General features: G+C 36.0%; 1 protein-coding gene and 1 long non-coding RNA gene across 3 annotated transcripts; one reads left to right on the forward strand and one right to left on the reverse strand.

The window, feature by feature from the left end:
* The first annotated feature begins 9,881 nt into the window (after positions 1 to 9,881).
* On the forward strand, positions 9,882 to 14,638 carry LOC106363348 (putative F-box protein At3g23260). Its single transcript, XM_048758776.1, has one exon. It carries the CDS (start codon positions 12,053 to 12,055, stop codon positions 13,184 to 13,186), a length of 1,134 nt encoding a protein of 377 aa, XP_048614733.1. The 5' UTR covers positions 9,882 to 12,052; the 3' UTR covers positions 13,187 to 14,638.
* A 303-nt stretch (positions 14,639 to 14,941) lies between these two features.
* Positions 14,942 to 20,994, reverse strand: LOC106367512. 2 transcript variants are annotated; one of them, XR_001273870.3, is made up of 6 exons: positions 18,288 to 20,994; positions 17,677 to 17,981; positions 16,893 to 16,969; positions 15,602 to 15,837; positions 15,413 to 15,502; positions 14,942 to 15,316 (listed from the first exon to the last, which is right to left on the reverse strand). It is a non-coding gene; the product is annotated as an uncharacterized LOC106367512 (long non-coding RNA). The 2 variants fall into 2 exon arrangements; XR_001273869.3 differs by having other exon boundaries at positions 16,893 to 16,978; positions 18,288 to 20,989.
* Between the last annotated feature and the right edge of the window lie 1,796 nt (positions 20,995 to 22,790).

Genomic DNA, 22,790 nt, shown 5'->3' on the forward strand with positions numbered 1-22,790 from the left:
ATGAATGAAGTTGAACTTAAATCGTTCTCGACTGCTCATTCGTCGAAAGCGATCAGGCAAAGGGGCTCCTATGCAATTCTGATTATAGAATTATTATATATTTCTTGATTCTGAAGTGAGTGGAGAAATTTGAGCTCTTGGTAAGAGCATGATTATTGGGAGGTTCTTAGGGTGGGGTTCTTAGGGTGGGGTTTTTAACGGAATATAAGAATCCGTCTCTTAATTTTTAACTAAAAAATTTAAGAACCGTCTCTTAAAATTCTTATTTAAGAGCCGGTTCTAGCTTTTTTAGTTAAAAGTTAAGAGTCAGGTTCTTATATTCCGTTAAGAACTTCACCTTAAGAACCCTCTAATAATCATGTTCTTAGAAGGTTGGGACATACCTTCATCAAGCTTTTCACACTTGGACAGCTACGGTGAAAGTAACGTTTTGACAAAGTTCTATTTTGAAAGATATATATTTGACATTTTTTCACCCGTTGCTAAAAGCTCAAAAAAGGTTTAGGAACTTTTCTAGTATTGTATTATTAAATACTTTTGCAAATATGTTAAATTTTCTTTTAATGTCAAATCTATATATATAAAGAGGAGATTGGTCCAGCGATCATCGTCGGTTAGTAAGCAAAAACTTACAAGTTTCTTCTCCTCCAAGGTTGGAGTTGAGTTTTTCTTGGTTCGTCTCTGATTTACATCTGTGTTATGGCGAGCCCGTTATTTCCGTGGAAAGTGGTTTGACTTTTCATGATGTTTGTATATACCAATTCCAACCAATGGGAGGGATTGAGTACAGATTTCAAATAAATTTGTTGATTTCCGATCAGCTAATATGGAATCCGGGTATCATGCATTCACGGAGAATCGAAAAATCAATACAAGACAAGATATGGCTTTTTTGGTTTCAAATCAAAAGAATTTCAATGCCGTGGATAGTTAAAACAAAACATGTTATCTCCTTGGAAGTGTTTGGGACAGATTGCGATGTAACAGATGGATCGCATCCAATGATCTTTTTAGAGACAAAAGGCGATTACTCACAAAAACTGAGAGCCACAAGAAAGATCTTACAAGACCAAGAACAAAGTGGAGGAAAGCTAGCGAATCAGCTTGTCCTACGAATACGTTAGGAAGCATCGTGTTAATGATGCTTCTGTTAAAAGTTTTTTTTAACAACATGTTTTTTGTAATTTTTGATTCATGTAATATGTTACATTGATTTGTTATCAATAAAGTTAAGATGTAAAAAAAAAAAAATTCTTTCTTCTACGTTGAGCCACGTCACTAATTTGCTTAATATGGTGATGACACGTATCCCACCCGAATGAAACGCAGCACTTCATTTAAATGAGATACAATGCGGGCTCTTTATGTCTTGGGCTTCTGTTTCAATGGAAATATCAGCCTGCCAACAAGAGACCAAGATCTTCTTCACCGATAGCGATGTCTAAAACTAGGGTTTATCGTCTTTTTCGGCTTTGACAACCTAAGCCATCAATGGAGTTTCAGGAGGTTGAGTGAGATGAATCGTCGTGAAGAATCTATATATCCAGTTCGATTGCGTCGTTTCATCTTATTACCCTCTCCTCTAGAACGTTACCTGATTCATTGAATCATTGCCTTTAACAACCTTCTTAACTCAGCAAGATAAAACATTCATTGCTTCTTATATCTCTTCTAGGAGGTGGATCTCTATCTATAAAAAGGTCAGCTTTCATCCCTTGAACATCATTTTCACAATTCTTGATAACACTAAAAACTTATTCTCAGTTTAATGCTTCTTATTCTCATCATTCTCACATTCATCGAGAAGATCAAGATCACCATTAAAGATCATTCGATCAATCCTCCCAAATGCGTCTTTCTTTTCGAGGGTCCGAATGTGAAGAGGAGTTGCACTCAAGGGAGTTAAGTTCATCAATGTTGGGCAAGAAGACCATGAAGAAAAATGGTTTCGCTACACACCTCACCGGATCCAACGGCTTGAATCGTATTCTCTCTTATTCTCTACTTAACTGTTTTCTCCAGTTTTTTCTTTCTTTCTGCTCTCTTATGGTTTTGTTTGCAGGGCTTTCAATGAGTGTCTGACATTCAGATGAGAAACAGAGGATGCAATTTAGCATAGAATTGGATTTCAGATTCGATGAACACAGAAGAAGGTTTTCAACCTCTTCGCTTTCTCTTTTCTTAGCTTTGTCTCTTCTCCAAAGAAAAAGAGAGAGAGTCCTTTGTTTTGCTTCTCCATCGTTTCTTCTTGCAGGCACAACACGAGAGAACTGATATTTGTGGACTCAAAGAAGAGAATGATAGGATTCGTTGCGAAAACATTGCAATTAGAGAATCTCTCAAACACACCATTTGCCCCACCTGTTGTGATACTCCTGTTCATGAAGACTCCTACTTTGATGAACAGAAGCTTCGATTGAAAAGGCACAGCTTAGAGAAGAGGTTCTAGCTTTTTTTTTTATGAAACCTCTTTCATACATTGTGATTGATCTTACAGATTAAACATCCACTAACGTCTTTTTTTTGGCAGCTCGAGAGGGCTCCAAGCATTGCAGCCAAATCATGGGAGGCCACTTTCTCCTCTCCCACCACTACTAACGGATGCACATTTCTCCATTAGAGTTACTACACAGTGGTCCTTTGGTCCTTTGCTTGATTTTAATCTTCTACCAGGAAGTTGTTCTTCAATGACTCCAAACTTGGTTATCTCAGACATGTATAAGTCTCTGTTGATTAACATTGATGTGACCGCTATGAAAGAATTGCTTAGGCTTACACAAACTAATAAGCCTCTGTGGATCAAAACAGATGGATGCCTAGCACTACAAGAAAACATATTTTTTACTAGGTCAGTATTCGTTGTAAATTCGTCGTAAACGGGGTGTTACGACGAATTAACGTCGAAAGACGTTTCGTTGTTAAACGTCCGTCGTAACGGAGGTTTCGTCATAAACGACTCGTTACGTTTACGACAAAATATATTCCTCGTAAAGCGCAGGGAAAGGATTCGTCGTAAACGACACGTAAGCATTCGTCATAAAGCCCACGTAATTATTTCGATGTAAAGCACACGTAAATACTTTCGTTGTAAATCACTCGTAAACATTTCGATGTAAAACCCTCGTAAATATTTCGATGTTAATCACTCGTAACCATTCGATGTAAACTCCATGTAATGTGTACGAGTAGTTTACATCGAGTTTACATTGAATGTTTACATCGTTTCTTATTATATTATTATTAATTAGTATATAATAAATTTTAATTTATATTTAATATTCAGAATTTAAAATAATTTAAATTTTAAAACGAAATATGAAATTGGAAAACATATTTTAAAAAGTCATACAATAATATTTAAATTCATAATACAAAAAGAAAGAAAAAAAAACTACATATTCTCGAAGTAGTTGGTGGGGTTGCTCGGCTGTTGACGGGTTGGATCGGACTCTTGGGGATCTCGTGGTGGCATTCCAAGAGCGGCTCGTCTCTCACTCAACATTCTCTGCATAACCGGGTTTCCCACGGCCATCACGTCTAGCAAATCTTCAAGAGAGTCTAAACGAATCTGCTGGCTATCCATTCGAGCCTTCATCTGAGCAGTCTCTTCATCCCGTCTCGAAGTGTATGACGAAGTTGCCCTTGCAACTTCGTTAACAGAGACTATACCGACTATCTGTCCCTTCTTTTTAGGAGCCACCTATAAAATCAAAACATATATTAATATAGTTAATTATGTTAAAATATTTAAAATAATGTAAACAAAAATTTTAAATTGTACATCTTCGAAGATTCTGTCGACCTCTTCGGTGGACAATGTGACTGGTAATCCATCGGGAGACTCCTGGGTAAGTTGCGTCTCCCGTTCTTCAATCCGACCAGCCACTGTTTGGAAGAGTTTCTCAGATGCAGGATCCACAAAAACTCCGTCGGATGTGGCGTGAATCATCTTGAATAGGTCAGACAGAAAAGGTAAGACTCCCGTCTTCTCGAACTACAAAAAAAAATTTAAATTAAATATTATAAATTATATTAATTGAATATTTTAAAATATATATTTAAAACAAAACTTACAGCTTCTAGACGGACTCCTGCATGAGGTTTTTGTCCGGTTCTGTGAAGCATGGGCAAATGACCATCTTTATCCTTCGTCCTTCGAGAAGCCGAGCACGAATTGACCTTTTTGATCGAAGAGGGGTGCTCCCAATAGGCGATGAGGCCATCCCACACATCCATCGTGAGCTCAGTGGGCTTTCCCTCATACCCGTAGATCTCCCACTTGTCCTTCCAATCAGAGACTGTGTTGCAGAGGCGTATCTTTGCCTTTGCAACGAATTTCGTCTTCACCCTCTCGGTGATTCCCAAAGACCAATGCCACTTTTGCTGAAACATAAAATTTTTTAAAAAATTACAATTAATAATAAATATTAAAAATATATATATATATTTAAAAGTGAAAATTTAATTAAATTTAAAAATCTTACCGCAAAACATTTAAACCACGTGATCTTAACGTGATTTGGTGTCTTGCTCCAGTTCGGGTATGCCCCGTCGTAGTAACCCTTAATCGTCGCCGAAACGCTCCGGCTAACACGGTTGTTAGCCCCAAACCTGAAAAAAATACACTTTAACCGTTAGAAAATAAAAATTAATTTAATTTTAATGTAATAAAAATTAATAACTTACCAATAAGTTCCTCGAGGTCTATCGGGGTCTAGAACATCCAAACCCTCCCGTCCAGGCTGGGCAAGCAAATCCTCCACCGTATATCTCGCGAAGGGAGCATATGAAGGCACACGCAAATCCGGATGAACTGCACCTTCTGGGACAGGCTCAGGTGCAGCCGCTGGAGGAGGAGGTGGAGGCATCTGCGGTGGAAGAGGAGGACTCGAAAAAACTCTCTGAGAAGTCTGAGAGTCTGGAACTGCATCGGAAGACGATGGACCGGAAGAAGATGTACCGGAACCATCGCCAAACAACTGGGCATAAGTAGGTGCTGCTGGTTTCTTTCTAGGAGTAAAAAAAATTTAAATAAATTTAATCAATTATGACGACATAATTAAAAAATTATTCCGTTACCTAACTAATCACCTAAACTATAGTATTCCGTCATCTAACTAATCACCTAAACTAATTACCTAACTAATTAATAACCTAAACTAACTTAAAAAAAAAAGGAGGAAAGAGAATGTACCTTAGAGGGAGAGGAGAGGAGTTTGGGAGGAATGAACGAGGCAGCCTCGTCTCGGCGTCTCAATATATAGAAAAGGATTTGTCGTAAACGCGACGTAATATTACGACAAAGTTACCAGGCCCGCGTTTTTTCATTTACGACGAATTTACCAGGCCCGCGTTTTTCGATTTACGACGAAATTACGTCGAAACGTCGGTTTACGACGAATTTACCAGCCCCACGTTTACGACGAAGTTACCAGGCCCGCGTTTTTTCATTTACGACGAAATTACGTGGAATAGATAACCATTTACGACGATTTTACAACGCTTAACCCTAAACACCGAGAATGAAATCCCTAAACCCCAAAGTCCAATATCATCTAACATCATATCTCTTCTCTACTACTTTGTGCTCTTTCTCCAACTTAAACTCTAAAACCCTAAAACTCCAAATAATTTTTTAAAAACTAAAAAAATACATATTATATAAAACAACATTTGTTACACATACATTAGGATGGTAAAAAAACAATATTTCTTTAAACATACGTTACAATAGAGAAATACAACATTTGTTACATATATTACATCACTCTAAATCGTTTTCGTTCTCATCAATATTACATCACTCTAAATCGTTTTCGTTCTCATCACTATCATTACAATCATCATCGTCGCTTCTCTCGAACTCGTCTTCACGTGCTTCATCTGTCGCATCTTCGGGAATATCTTCATATTGAAAGTTTTGCGGGTCGATCAAAAGGATTTCATCAGTTGGTTGTTCTGGTACCTCAACTTCATTGATAGCGTCTTCTTCTTGCAAGGGCGGTTCTTCTCCAGCGACAATGCGTCCACGAGGTGTAATTTTGATAGCAGCTAACCAGTTTATCCCGGAAGTTCGAAGCCGAGGATAAGGAAGGAAGCTAACTTGCTCGGCTTGTGAAGCTAAAATGAAAGGCTCAAATTTGTTGTATCTTCTCCCAAAATTGACATCCACAACACCAAATTTGTTATACCGAATCCCTCGGTTCACAACAGGATCGAACCATTCACATTTGAAGAGGACGCATTTTAGCTTCAATAACCCCGGAAATTCCACTTCAATAATCTCCTGCAAGATCCCGTAAAAGTCTGTTTCACCTTTCACACATATTCCGTAGTTACTCGTTGCCCGATGTCTCCCATACTCGTATGTGTGAAAGGTAAATCCTCGTGTGAAATACATAGGTGATGTGGTGACCTTTGCAACTGGACCTTGAACCAATTCGTGAAACCATACGGGATAATAAGGATCGTCATAATCAACCTGCAAAAAGCAGTTATTCTTAATTAATATTGAAGTATCAAAACACTTACTTAATTAATCAATGTATGAGATATATTACGTACCTGTGATTTTAACCACTTGACAAAGTGCTTATCTTTACGTGTGTCCACATCAGTTGCAGATATTCCTGGTATTGCTTCTTCAACTTGAGATACAAACATGCTGCAAATTAAACAAATAATCAAGTCATACATAATTAACTTCAATTCATATAATTAACATTCACAAAAATATTTACCTTTCAAAGTAACGGGTCACTGCATCCTCGCAGTTGAGCAGAATATAAGTGTGGGCACTATGTTTATCCTCTTCACATGACCACCATACTTCTTTCGTTTTACCACCAAACCGTGCAATTTCGCAGAAAATGTCAGGAACACCATCAATTGGATATGATGTCGGTACTCCACCATCATCATATCTTCTAGGAACTCTTTTCCTCGTACGAACAGTTGGAGCAAAGTAGTATGATGTGAAGTTAGATGTTTCGGCTGTCAAACTCCCCGCAACTATTGAACCTTCCACCTTTGCAAGATTTCTTGCTTTCCCCTTCAAATGTTTCATCTGTCGCTCATACGGATACATCCATCCGTTGTGAACAGGTCCACGAAGCAATGCTTCATACGGTAGGTGGACAACTAGATGCTCCATGACGTCAAAAAATGAAGGAGGAAATATCTTCTCCAGGTTGCACAATATGATCGGAATGTTATGATGAAGTTGTTCGATGACTTCTTCCTTGAACGTACGTGTGCTAAGATCTCTGAAAAAAGCGCTGATGGCTGTATATTGCAAAAGTAATCAAATTAATAACATTTCATAACATATGTATATATATTATAAAATTATAATTACCTGCAAGTGCTTCATGGACATTTGCTGGAAGGAGCTCGGCAAAAGCAAATGGAAGTAGTCGTTGCATAAACACATGACAATCATGACTCTTCATTCCGGAGAACTTTTGACCTCGTTCAACACATCTTGACAGATTTGAAACATAACCATCAGGAAACTTAACTTCTGATGCAACCCAGTCAAACAAGGTTGTTTTGGCTTCTGATGACAACCGGAAGATGGGAACAGGAACGTTTCCATTGCTCTTGATATGTAACTCACTTCTTGAGCAAATATCAGGTAAGTCCATCCTTGACTTTTTGTTATCTTTTGTCTTCCCAGGGACGTTAAGTAATGTATTCATGATGTTCTCAAAAAAGTTCTTCTCAATATGCATGACATCCAGATTGTGGCGTAAGAGAAGATCCTTCCAATAGGGTAGCTCCCAAAATATACTCTTCTTATGCCAATTGTGAGACACACCATACCCATCAGGCATATTTCCAGGAACATGCCAATTTCCTCCAACTTTAACTGTTTCCTGAGCTCCGTAATAATCAATGTCTGCTTCGATCTGCTGGCCGGTGAGATATGGAGGAGGACCGTCTCTGACAATTTTTTTGTGCCGAAACAATGTCTTATTTCTTCTGTACGGATGGGCAAGTGGAAGAAAGCGACGATGACAATCAAACCAACAACTCTTCCTACCATTCTTCAGTTGAAAAGCATCCGTCGATCCAAGACAATATGGACAAGATAATCTTCCATGTGTTGTCCAGCCAGACAACATCCCATAAGCAGGGAAATCACTTATCGTCCACAGCAGAACTGCTCGCATCGTAAAATTGTTTTTCAAGGAACAATCGTACGTCCTCACCCCTTCTGACCACAATTGCTTTAGCTCTTCTATCAACGGTTGAAGAAAAACATCAAGAGACCGTTTTGGATGCTTCGGCCCAGGGATTAATATGGTCAAAAATAGAAATTCTTGTTCCATGCACATATCCGGCGGTAAATTGTACGGCGTAAGAATGACTGGCCACAAAGAATATTGTCTACCAGACATTCCAAATGGACTAAATCCATCGGTGCATAACCCAAGATAGACATTCCGAATATTTGTAGCAAAATCTGCGTGTACCTTGTTGAAATGTTTCCACGCTCTTGCGTCTGATGGATGTGCAACCTCACCATCTCTCTGGACATGTTCCGCATGCCACCTCATCGACGCAGCAGTCCTCTCAGATTGATATAATCTTTTCAATCTGTCTGTAATTGGTAGGTACCACATCCTTTGGTACGGTACCCTATTCCTCCCACGGCCTTGCGGTTTGAATCGTGGTTTTTTGCAGAATCGACACTCTTCTAACTTGTCATCTTCTTTCCAGTAGATCATGCAGTTGTCGATGCAAACATCAATCATCTCCGAAGGCAACCCAAGACTATAAACCAATTTCTGAATCTCATAATAAGATTCAGCAGACACGTTGTCTTCTGGCAAATACTCTTTAAACAACTCCGCCCATGCATCCATGCAATTCTCAGGTAAATTATGATCCGTTTTAATATTCATCATCCTAGCTGCTAGAGACAATTTAGAGAGACCTTCTCTACAACCAGTGTAGATTGGTTGATTTGCAGCATCTAGCATTTCATAAAACCTTTTTGCATCCAAATTAGGTTCTTCTACATTTCCAGTTCCATCAGCTATTGTTGTAGTTGTTTCTAAAAATGCATCACTAATCATATCTTGAACCCTATCATGATCTACCATCTGCTCATGATCTTGATGATAATTATATTCATTATGCAAATGATTCGGTTCTTCACTATGATGACCATCCTCAAAATTATTATTACTACTACTAGCTTCATTTCCCCCATAACCCTCTCCATGTTGATACCAAATGTAGTACTGTGGTGTAAATCCTCTGTTTACTAAATGCTTCCATACAGTTTCACTACGTGCAAATTTTGAATTCTTGCATTTTCGACAGGGGCAGAACATCTTACCGCTTTCCTGTGTGATCGGTGTACAGCCCGCCTGGTGCATGAATGTCTCTAGCCCGCTCAGAAATGCGTTCGTCACCCTCCCGTCGGAATCTTTGTGCAAATACATCCAACTCCGTAACTCGTAAATAGTACCGCCACCATTTTTTTCTTAGATTTTTTTTTGAAATCTTTTTTTTTCTGATTTTTTTTTCGGATTTTTTTTTCTCCCGTTTGTGTGTTGTGAGGAAGAGAGTTGTGGGAAATGACATATATATAGAGAAATTTTCGAGTTGGGTAGTTGAAATATAACATCGATTTTACAAGGAATATTTTACATGGTTTTAACATAATATTTACAACGACTTTACGACGAAATTAGGTAAGCTAAAGCACATTGAATACACGTTTTCACCTAAATATAACGGTAACATGTTTCGTTGTAATGTCGATGTAATGATTACGACATATTTCTCATTCCACGTACATTCGTCGTAAACTTACATGGATTTTACGACGAAAACTATTCGTCGTAAATTTACATGGCGTTTACGACGAAAGATGGATTCCTCGTAACTGCGTTGTAAACACCATGTAAATTTAAGACGAAATATTTTCGTCGTAAATGTTCGTTGTTATGGGCACGTTTTCTTGTAGTGTAGACATTCTCAGTCTCAAAAGCTATGAGAATGCATTCCCAAGATTGAGTAGTCACCACAACCTTAGAGTGGAAGTAATAGATCTTCTGGCATTGTTTTCACTAATGCAGTGACACTTGTGGAGTTGCTCATGGACTCTGTGAGTAACCAATTTGATGGATTTTACACAGATGGTTCGCTTTTTTGTCTCATATAGTACGTTTTTCATTAATTTTCAGGTCAAAGCTACATAGCTTTTTCCTTCAATCGTTGCAGAATCTAAAACTCTTGAAGTGGTTTCATCTAGATTGCGTGGAAATCACAGAGATGACTTACGTTTGACAACATCATGATCTGAAGGCGGTGGAATGATTCCGGAAGATCAGAGACGTGACTATTTTGTGTTTTGGAATCAATAAGATTTAGCTCTGTTAAGCCTCTGTGGAAATAAAAAGAAAAAGAAAAAAGATTAGCTCTGTTTTGCTTCACGCACCAAATGCTACTTTCAATTATTTATTGTACGAAACTCTACTTTCGTTTTAGAGCACTAAAACTCTTATTCTAATAGTTAAAATATATAATATGGAAGATAATATGACGCTTATAAATAACCAATTATAAATACAACTTCAAAAGGTAAACATTTGGCTAAAGACAATCAGGTGAAAAAAAATCAAAAATACAAAACAATGACCAATTTTTTGTGTTATATGTACTCTGCAATAATAAATAAATTATACAGCTTCTCACAAAACGCAAACACGTTAACTTCAAACCATATAAACTTTATATAGGTGTTCAATTCAGTAAATTCGAACCAATTAAAACCGAACAAACCGAATTAGAGAAAGTGGTTTGGATTTACTAATACTGAATATACAATGAATGTTATTTATAAGAAACCGTATTATATAAATATGACTTGGTATATAAACCGATCAAACCGAATAAACAGATCAAAACCGAATAAACCGATCAATTAAAATATAGTAGTACATTTATATGTAAATTATATAAATATAATTTATAATATATACAATTTTTTACAATTTACTTTATTGATATGATCTTTATACTTAAAATGTTGATTTTAGAAAAAATAATTTTGATGATCATGGTATCCGGATGCCCTCGAAAGAGCTCCGACAAGAGCGTAATGATTGTTCACAGGAGCTAAGCTGGGGAGCCCGCCGAAAGTCATCCAGGAGGGCCACCGATTTCACTCCATGTTAATTGACTGTGGCCAATGTGGATCGTGGCTATAATTATTTTTAGAAATTTCATATTTTATTTGAATTGATTTTTTTAACTTTTAATTAAACAATAAATAATTTTTAATTTTTGAAAAATATGTGTACTAATATTTAGTTATTTAATAATATTATGAATTACTAATTTTCTTATTTTTGTTCTATAAAAACTACTATTATTAACATAATATATATACTAATTATTTCAAAATAGTAAAAATAGTCTATTCAAAATCTTATATATCTTCGTGTTTTATTAAAGCTGATATCTAATCATATAAGATAAAATTCTAAAAAAAATATAAGAGATATATATTTATCCTAAGAACTGTGATTCTCTGCTAAACGGTAATTGAAAAAAACATAAAAATTATGTCTAAAACAATAAAAATAACCTAAGAAAATGTCAATTTCCTAAAAGAACACAGACACTAAAATGTATTTCTCTACCAGTTTATTGTATAATACACATATAATTATAATTTAAAAAATATACGTCAATACATTACATTACATGTAGAGCATATTATGCGCGTAGCGCGAACCGACCTTAGTTATCTATAGAAACTTATACATAATTGAGAATTTAGGTGTGTCTCTCTCATATTACAGATTTATTTTATTTGCAACATCGTATAATAAATTTAAAAAATTTCTTTTAAACGGCCAAGTTTTAGATATGTTTGCAAATATGTTAAATTTTCTTTTTGGGTTAAATTATATTTAAAGATAGGAAACCTATTGTTTCTTTTTTTTCGTAACACGTAGGAAACCTACTCTTTCTCTCACCCCATCCCTAGCTCGCGTATTAAAGATTTTTATTGAATCACACAGTAGCTATGGAGTGGAGAAACCTTCCAACGGATTTGGTAGAGGATATACTCTCTAGGATTCCAGCTATAACTCTGGCAAGATTTCGATCAACATCAAAACAATGGAGCGCTATATTGAAATCCACTAGCTTTGCTAAGATGCACACTGCCAAAGCACAAAAGAGGGAGGATGAGTCTCTGAACATCATGTTGATTGATTCTAATGTTTTCCAAGTAAGGATCAGTCTCGGTGCTCCATATGTTAAGGTTGCAGATAATCCATTCTACCTTAAAGACCCCCTTTCTAATTCTTCAAGAGTTGGTGTACTTAATCTCTTTCACTGCGACGGCTTGTTGCTATGCACCACAAAGGACAAGAGACTCGTGGTTTGGAATCCATGTTCAGGGGAAACCACGTGGATCAAACCTAGAGACATCTACAGAGAATCAGACTACTATGCTCTCGGTTACACTTACGACAGCAAATCATCCAGCAAGCAATATAAAATCTTGAGGGTGGATCGTCATAAAGATGTACCACCTAATAATGAGTACGAGATTTATGACTTCACCTCTAACACTTGGAGAATTCTTGGGGTTGCTACTGATTGGTTTTTAGCACTATATCGTCGTGGCATATCAGTGAAGGGAAATACTTTTTGGATTGCTACTCAAGCATGGAGTCCACATAACAATTTCTTACTTAGTTTTGATTTTTCAGCAGAGATGTTTCAAAGTCTATCTCTTCCTCGTCCGTTTCCGTATAGTATATTGGCTTTATCTGTGGTTAGAGAAGAGCAACTTTGTCTCTTATCTTTAACGAAGAAAGAGTTACAAGTGTGTGTGACAACTAGTACCGGATCATGGAGTCAGCTCCTAGATGTGACCTTTGAATATGAGATAAGTAGTAGTCAGTTTTCTAAAGGGATGAGTTTCCTGGCAGACAAGCAGAGCAAGGTTGTAAGGTGTTTGAACTCCGACAACGTCGTATACACTGTGCAAGAAAATAAACACATACAAGTGAATCGGCTTGGAAAAGGCAAAAGGGAAAGCATCACGCATGATAATTTTGAGTCTAGCTCAGTTCTTCTGAATTATGCTCCAAGTTTAACTCAAACCCAACAAGATTATACATGCAAAAGGAAATCACCAAGTACGTGACTTGTAATTGTCACACTAATCTAAATAAGTCTCTCTTTCCTTCTATGTTGTTTTGTTTTTGAGTTTTTTTTAGGACTTGTCAAATTTTTCGTTCCACCTATCTATCTACAAATATCTTTAGATTCAAACCAGTTTATGTTTTGTGTTATTTTTTTCCTCGAATCATATAGTTCTGGATGAATTCCTTTCAACGTGTATTGTGTTTGCTCAAATTGCAACCCCTTAATTACACGAAACTGATGATTTCATCGTTTGTTATGGTAATTATAGTTGTTTGTTTTTTTCAGTCTAATTAATATAACTGGAACATTCTATTGGTGAACTATTAAATGTTTGAATTGTATTTTTTTTTTTGGTGCTTGCATAATAGACCTAACAAAATTTGAGACCAGCGTGGGAGGATGAAAGGGTAAATGATTCCCTTTTTTTTTGTAACACGAAACTTATATTAAAGGGCTCAAAGAGGAGGAACGTTTCAACTGAAGCAGATGATTCCAGAGACATGCTCGACGGTACAACGAAAGTAGAAAGCATTATGAAACATAGAAAGAGAAGAACCCCATGGAGAAGTTTCACCTTAATCCCTAAGGCGATTGTTCGCAAGAACAACTGATAGTCGAAATCGACGTTGATACACCAGTAAGAAGCGGTTGGACTGTTGCCCGACAAGAGCTCTTGGTGAGAAGCTCCAGGACTTTGGGCAACACCAAGAAGAAGTCCTATCTGACTTGATTTGGCACTGAAATTGGTAGGATCAGTTCTGAACTCAACAAAGCTTCTTAACGAGACTAGGTGCATCTCTAAAGCTAGTTTAGCCTTCTTAGGGATGCTTAGGACAATGGAGTTTGATGACGAACTCAACGGTTTACTCGGGTCAAAACCTTGGACCTCAACATTACCGTGTCGAAGCCAATAATTAGTAACCGATTCCTATTAGTTCAATTTCTTTTGTAATTCAACTTCAAGTAAATTTTAACTTAAAAGTGATCATGCATTTTCTTTTGAATGATCCACCATGCATGTTTACTGTTACTATACACTACTTAGTACTAACTACTAACAGGTTTTTTTGGCGGAGAGGGTAAAGATATAGTCTGAGTATTCTATTTAGACTTCTTTTTTTTTTTGCTAAATTAAATTTTAAAACTTTCATCTGCATGTTATTCAGTTATCAAATCAACGGGAATGAGAATATTTCATTAATTAAAACTTAGCAGTGTTGTTAAAACCGGACCGATCCGATGGTTAGACCGGGTTCAACCATGAACCGGGTATATAAACGGGTTGGGTCTAATAATTGGTTCAACCATGAACCGACCACGTAGCCGGATTAGATCTTAAAGTTATTAAACTACGAAAACTATCAAAAATCTATAAATCATCCATATAAACATAAAACTAGTTTATATTTATAATGTTTTATGTTTAAGAGTTATTTATATTTTAATTATGTATCATATTTAATAACATTATTTGTATGTTCATATACTAAAAATATATTAAACCAGATTATTGAACCAGGTTTGATCCGGTCAGACCATATTAAACCGTGACCCAAACAATTTCCGGTTCAACTCCTGGTCCGGTTTTAAAAACACTGAAACTTAGGCTTGTTTCTCATATCCAAGCCTAATAATTTAATTTCCACAATACACAAAGTGAATTTTGCATTCGTGTTCTTTAATCTTGAAACATAGATATTTAATACCTGAATCATGGGTTTGATACATGTTCAAATTTGAGGGTATGAAACTATATGTTCAACTTGTTTTAAGAAGAAAAAAAAGGATGTAAAAATATGGTTCATGTCCAAAATCCTTGTAAAACGGATTCACAAGTGGGAATGGTTCCAAGCCACAACCCACAATGCAAATACCTTGTTGGAACCGTACAATCACAAAGCTAAAACATTCTCAACATTTTGCATAGAAGGAATTTTTCTTAAAAGTCTAGAGATGCATCGTATATTCTTTTTAGAAATGCATACGTGGGGATTGGTCAGTTGTTCTGCTCCATGTTAGCTACACGTGTTTCACAAGCCTCTTTCTCCCTCGTCCAGTGCGCTCTCTGACCAACGTTGGCAGCAGTGTCTGGACGCAAGGCGAGAGCGGTAGTCAGCTCCTCAATTCTCTATAAGACAGATACCAATATAAGATCAAATGGAAGAAAAAAAAAAGTAAGAAAAAATAACCAGAAAAATAGTGTTTCAAAAAAAAAAAGACAGACCTTCTTGTTTTTGTTCAAATTGTGCCTTTGATCCGTTTTCCCAATGTTGGAGGCAGTAGTCTGGAGGTTCTTTTCAGCGGTTCTCAAATCCTACAAAAGAGAGTAAAGGTTGATATATTGACATGCAATTAATGAAAGGAAACAATAAATTAAAAAAAAAAAAAGGAGAACAAGTTGTTTCGTCTTTACCCTAATGCGGTCTGTTTCTTCAACTATGATGTTGAGTGTGGCTGAAGCTAAGAGCATGATTATTGGAGGGTTCTTAGGGTGAGATTCTTAGCGGAATATAAGAATCCGTCTCTTAACTTTTAACTAAAAAAACTAAGAACCAGCTCTCATATAGGTTATCAGCAAAGTGTAGCTAGATATTCCAGCAGCATGTAGGAGTTGAACATGTCGTTCATGGATCAGACCCTGAAAAATCACTGTAAAAAAAAGCATTGTAACAATCTACAAGGACACCAAAGTGTTTTGTAGACTAAACAAACACCAAAGCTACATCATATCAGGTTTTCAGAACTCCAACAAACGCAAACAGTAATCTTTATCGTTGTAATCATGGTAGGAAAATAGATGGAAGTATAATCAGATCCTAACTCGAGAAATCTAACAAAAAAAAAAAAATACAAAAAGCTCTACCTCAAATATGCAACAACATCAACCAAGCACATCCCAAAGAATGCCTTGATGAATACCAAAACTATAGATCACAAGATGATTATAACTCATCACAACAACAAGCGATGAACAAAGTAAACGCTTACGGTATACGTTTTTCATCGGATTCATGGCTAGCAACGGATAATCAACTTGAGAATCAAAGCATTATAACAAGTTAAAAACATAGAGCATGCGAAAGAGAATCTATCGGTGATCTAACCACAAACACTGCTTTCGACGAAGACTAAAATTACAAATCTCGATGAACAACAACGTAAACGATAACAGTTAACGATTCCATCGGAATTATGCGAATCAAACAGATCTATGGATCATCCGAACTCGAGGAATCGATTGAGCTTGAGCGATAATCACAGTCAGAAACAGAGATTACGATCATAAACTGTTTGAACTCAGAATCGAAGCAGTATAACAACACAGAGCATGCTAAAGAGAATTGTAGCTTCACGGTTAAACAGCATACAGTATGCGAAGAGAATCTATCTTTCAACTCAAACTATGATCTAACAACAAACACTGCTTTCATAGAAGAAGCGAACTCTAAAATTACAGATCTCCACCATTAGAAGTTACAACAACAAGCGAAGCTAATATATGAACACACGATAACAGTTTCCATCGGAATCATCATGCTAATCAAACAGATCGATGGATCATGGATTGAGGAGCTTAAGCGATAGTCACAGTCAGAAACAGAGATTACGATCAGAAAAATCTAAACGAAGGAGAGACACAGTATACATAAACGATCGAGAATCATATGAAGAAGAAGATGGTGATAGTGATGATAAGAGCTTACAGCTATCAGTGGCTTCGTTGAGCACATCTCCTAGCTGGTACATCTGCTGGTAAAGTTGTTCTTCAGCCATTCTTCTTCTGCAAAATCTGAGAGAGAAAGTAATGAAGTAGCCAACAAAATATATCGTCTCTCCAGCGGGAGAGTGAGTGTTTTTATATTTATTTTAATATTTCAGTTTTTGTTTTAACTAATGGAGTACTTTTTAACCACAGTTACTAAAAGTTTTGATTTTTTCACTGTTGTTAATATAAAGTTTAAAAACATATATATCAATTATATAACAAATGATTCAACATTTCTTAGTTTTTTTTTTTCCAATATCTTAAATTCTTGGTGTTTACTTGTTCGCCAAAACGGGTGCAAATGATCAAATCAAGTCTTGGTGGTCAAACAATTTCAGATTGTTTTTTTTTCGTAATCTCTGTTTTATAAATACCAGTTATATAATTAAGAAATCTATTTTAATAGTCTTTTTAGAAAGAAGCCGTGCATGGCAAGTAATTCAACCATTGTTGAACTTTCATGGTTTCAGAACTCTATAAGCTTCATTTTAGAACCAGAACTCATTTAAAGTTTCGATAATTTTGGTTCGGATTTAATTACTTTTAGGTATCATATAAATATTTTATGACAAATCAAGTCATGGTGATCAAAAGGGCCGGCCTTGCATGTTAAATTTACTTTTTCACGAGCAGTACAATTCGAGCAATTTTCATCCAAAAGATGTTTTTTTTATTCTCCTGGATATTATACGCTTGACAAAACTTGGAATGGAATCTATTACCTAAATTATCAAGGCAGGGGAATCTCTTGTGCAGCTCTCTTCCTCCCACGGGCTCTGCTGCTTCTTCTTGTTATTGCCTTCTTTGAAGGTACACAGCCATTAAAAAGCAACTAAGATCGGTGCTAAAACACAGACTAGAAAAGCCAAGCATTCTAGTTTAAGCAATGAAGGACATGCCTTTGTATAAGTTGCACCCTCAAACTCCATTTTTTCTCATTGCAGAGTTTATCACCTTGCGTTAAGCTGCAATTCTCGGCTTCACTTTTCATCTTGTCAAAATATCTTGCCTTGCTCGCAACTTCTTCCTGTGGAGTATTAATCATAGAGGAACCTTTTTCTTTTTTTTTTGGGTAAACACTAAGTATTGAGAGACCAATAAAAGACAAAGAAACATATATAGATCAACAACATCATTTGCATTCCCTATTCCCTAAATAGAATCGTATAAAGCCTTAGCCTTTTCATTACTCAGTCAAACATGACACCATTCGAAATGTGTTTTTCAATCAAGAAACTTAACTCCAGCAAGATTGCTACTTAGCTTTTGAGTTTCACTTAGATAAAATTGAAATCAGCAAAATATCAGAGGAAACAAGAAACGTGGAGCTGACCTGTTTACATCTCTCAAGAACATCAGAGAAACTGTAGACCGAGTCAGGCTGCTTAAACCCTAAGTACTGCTCGGAGAGTTAGAGATACCCCGATACCGGTTGGTTCCTGCGCCGCTCGCTCCGCCACTCCTCCTCGGTCGCTTCATTTCCGTCAAACCCTCGAAAGCCAATGGCGGTGTGAAGTTAGAGGATTTTTACCATTGCAATTTGCAAACCCAAGGGGTGAGCCATCAATGAAGGAAATAACGAAACAAATGCTAGTATGGACCATTGGGTTCCAAAAAATCTGAATTAGACCCATCTTTTTTTTCTTTTTTTTTTACATTTAAATTTAAATAGAAATCTAACTAAAATAACTAAAAAGCCTAAGGACTTAAAGATATTTACTAACCTATGCCATTACTATCCTACCCAGAATCCGACCTGGTTTCAGACCCGAAATTCAACCCAACTTTAACCTAAAGTTTCTTCTTCTTCCCCTTTTCTTCTCCATTATTAGTTCTTTCACCATAAAACAAAATCAAAAATTTTCTTCAACCATCCACTAATTTTCACTTTCTTATCTCAAATCGATCAACCCATAGAAAGATTTAGTCAATTATATATTATCCAAAATCAAATTTCATCTTTTACATACGAGCTTCAAGATAAAGAAGAACGCAGAGTATTACTAGTACAACTAGTACAACTCCAACTAGTACAACTAAAACGAGTGTAACTAGTATAAATATATTAAGTATAACCTAGACGTTATTTGAGAAGTGATTTTCTTATGCGTCATCACCATGTTCATTATCACCAAAAAAAAAAGATGACACGGCTTTGAGAAATTATGAAATGGCATTATAATTTCTTTTATTTATTGTTTTCAGCATATGAAAATGCTATAAAAGAAGATGATGTAGAACCAATAAGACATATTGGTCTAATCTCCTCCGGCTGCATGTGTCAAATATATGAATAGCATATTTTTAATAATATTTGATTTGGATATTGATACGTTTACAAGTTGTACTAGTTATACTAGTTGTACTATTTTTCGGGAAAAATCATCTTCATATTTTTCTCTCGAGACCACAAAACTAGATGCGGAGCCAGAAAATTCTTCAACTATGGCTCTATAATGCAATTCACCGGAAAGAAGAAGGTGAGAGCGCTGACTACGAATAAGAACGACTCACCGGCGACGAACAAAAAAAGAAGAAGAATGGTGTGTCCTTGTCAAATCCAACCAAGCGAGCTTGGAATTGCGAAAGAGAAATAGCATCTCAACCGGACTCTCAAGGTGGTCTTTTCCCGAAACCGTTAACGGATGCACCATCTCAGCCCGGTAGTGAGCCCTATAAATCACCAAATTAACCCGAAGATCCTCTTTCTTATGAATTTTTTTAGTTTAAATTTACAGGTATTTTAGTCAATACTCGACACTAGTGTAAAACCACAATGCTTAAAACATGATACACATTTAAAATGTGATGCACATTTAAAACAATACTGAATAAAATACCAAGTAGTTGTGCCAGTTTGTTAGTTATACCGGCTATAACATAGTTGTACTAGTTTTTCAGTTATACCCGTTTGTGCATAGTTGTACAGTAGCTGTGAAATTGAAAAATATTAGTTGTACCACATAATAAATAAAGTTACTTCAGTTGTACCACTTATTTATGTTTACATGTCTGTGCCCGGTTACAATGAAATAAACAATTTTGTAAAAATATATTTCATGTATGTTTTCCAAAAATTATGTGGACAAACAAGTTTACAAACCTTAAAAGTATAAGGTAGATCATGTAAACTTATGGAATTGTGCAATAATTTTCAAAAAAATAATTCCAAAACTACAAATAAATGAAGAGAAACTTTTTGAGTACATAATAATTGTGATATTTGATTGTTTTCTCATATGGAATACCAAATTGGTTTTATTAATTTCTAAAATGTCAAAGTTGTACTAGTTGTACCAGTAATACTCGTCTAATATATAATAAAGATATATATCAATTGTTTATATGTTTATTTTTAGGGTTTTACCAATATTTTCACATCATAACATTGTAAAAATATGTTTGATATTTGTTTATCATAATAATATAGCTAATATAGTTAACAAACCTTAAAAGTAAAAAATATATAATGTAAAATTAATAGTGTAATGTAATAATTTAACAAAAATATGAAAAGTCTCAAATAAAATAGATGAAATTTTGTCTTCAGATACCAATTACGATATTTTCTTGTTTATTTCATATGTAAACCATGATTTATTAGTCGTGTTGATTATAGTAACTACATATAATACATAAATTATAACATTTATATACTAGTTATTCAATTTTTTAACATGTTTAGTTGTAAGAGTTATACTGGTTGTACCCAGTCGAATGCGGATGAAATAACGAAAATTGTGTGGCTGTGAGTTGATCACGTGGTTGAGATAAGGAAATAGAATGAGAGTGAAGGAGAGATGAGTGAAATCGATGGCCAAAATTAAAACATGATGAGAAGATCCGACAGCTCATGATTAAGTTTCATTAATGGCAATCTTGTAATATTTCATCCATTCTTTCTTCTCATGATTTAATGACTCTCATTAAAACAGAAATGATTTGATCAAAGGGTTCATATTGACCCATCATTAATGGCAAAAACGTCATTTACACATACTTGGTCCACATAGAATAATTTTGGTGGTGAGAGATTATTTTTTGGCCATTTGTTCCATATGAGATTTTTGTCCGGAAATAACAAAACGAGAGTGATGCCAAGTGCCTTTCCCGTATATTGGATCCGCTCCGGAGAGTTCGAGTCTTAGACATGTGTGCTTCGTCTTTTCCACTACTATAGTCTGAATCCTTTTTGCTATTGTGGATGCTGACTCAGCATCAGTGTTAAAACTCCATTGCTTACATGGATGATGACTCAGCCTATATGTGTAAAATTCCAAAAAAAAAATTACATTACATTAACTACTGTTTTTATTCACGGACATTCTCATTACAAAATTAAAGAATTTTTGATTCTGTTTTCCAAATACTATGAACTATTTTATCGCAACATCCTCAATTTATTTTCAATTCAAAAATATTTTTTTTTCTTTTTTTAAGGAACATTAATTCTTTTATGACACAAACCTGGATAATGTAGTATTTTGATTTATACTAGTACAAGAAAATGACACTAGAAGCCTCTCTATAAAAATAAATCTTTTCCATTGAATATCATCCTTTGGCTCATAAATTTCCAGAGCCACGAAGGTCTGATTTCATCTTCTTTCGTTTCTCATCTATGTTCTTCATATGCGGATATAAGATTTTTATTTGGAACAGTTTGATGTGGCGGATCTAGAGTCTCTTATCTTCTCGATTTTTCCACGTAGTAGCGGTGTATCTTCTCTCATGCATGTCTGGTTCCGTTGAGGACATGTCTCAGCGTGCTCCTTTAGGGGTTACATGTCTTCTCTTCCAGCTTGCGAACACCAAAGGTGTTTAGATTGGTGTGTTTGTCGGTGTAGGGGAGGCAGTGAACTGTTTGGTGGTGTGTAGCAGCGAGGAGCTTGAACTGCTAGATTCATGATCAAGATTTGCATTTTTAGGGGATAGCACTACAAAAAATATGGGTATTGGTAGCAATTCACGGTATCACGAATTCACCAACTGCTATTAAAAGTATCAAAATCGGATCGTAACTCTATTATAGCATTAAAATTGCGCTGCAAAAAAATTTCACTAAACGGAAACACAAAAATCACTGCAATAGCTAAAAAATAATTTAAGAGCCAAAACACTTGGCCAATTTTTGGTTTTCCGCCATTCTCACTCCAGACATCTCTTTATTTTATTTTATTTATTTTTTGATCAAATATCCCCTTTATTTCTTATGGCACAATCACCTTGAATTAAAAACTGAAAATCTAGAACCTCTTCTTCTTCATTGTTTGCTTACGATCTCTCATCATCCAAGTAAATGAAAAATTATCCCGTGGGGTTTAGGTCTAGTCCTATGGATGAGGAATTGATAAACTTTTATCAGAAGAACAGAATTCTGGGTAATAGTTGGCTCCTTGACGATTCGATCAGCGAGATCAACATCTATAGCTACGAACCAGCGTTTCTGCCTGGTAAGTTTCTCAATCTCAATTCACCTTGAAATCAATCGTGTTGTCTGATTTGGGTTATCGAAGATCGAATCGAATGATCTTGTGTGGTACTTCTTCTCTCGTATGAATCCACGAAGAAGAGGCCAAGGAGGACTACACGTTCTGGGTTTTGGAAAGTTACGATAGGAAAATCAAGGATAAGGGAACACTGGATCTGCTCTTTCCGAGAGAAAGTTCACCGGTTCGGGTGACACTCTTCATCTTGCTCCTCCTGTAACCTCTCTCTTCCGCCATCACTTATCACTGTGCTACACAGGACTCGCCGAACTTTATACCGTCCAATCCTCCTCCCCCTCTCGGCCGTCACTCCTCACTTCCTCGCCTCACCGTCAGATCTGCCGTCA

Source organism: Brassica napus, chromosome C5, assembly GCF_020379485.1.
Source record: "Brassica napus cultivar Da-Ae chromosome C5, Da-Ae, whole genome shotgun sequence".
Taxonomy (NCBI): Eukaryota; Viridiplantae; Streptophyta; class Magnoliopsida; order Brassicales; family Brassicaceae; genus Brassica; species Brassica napus.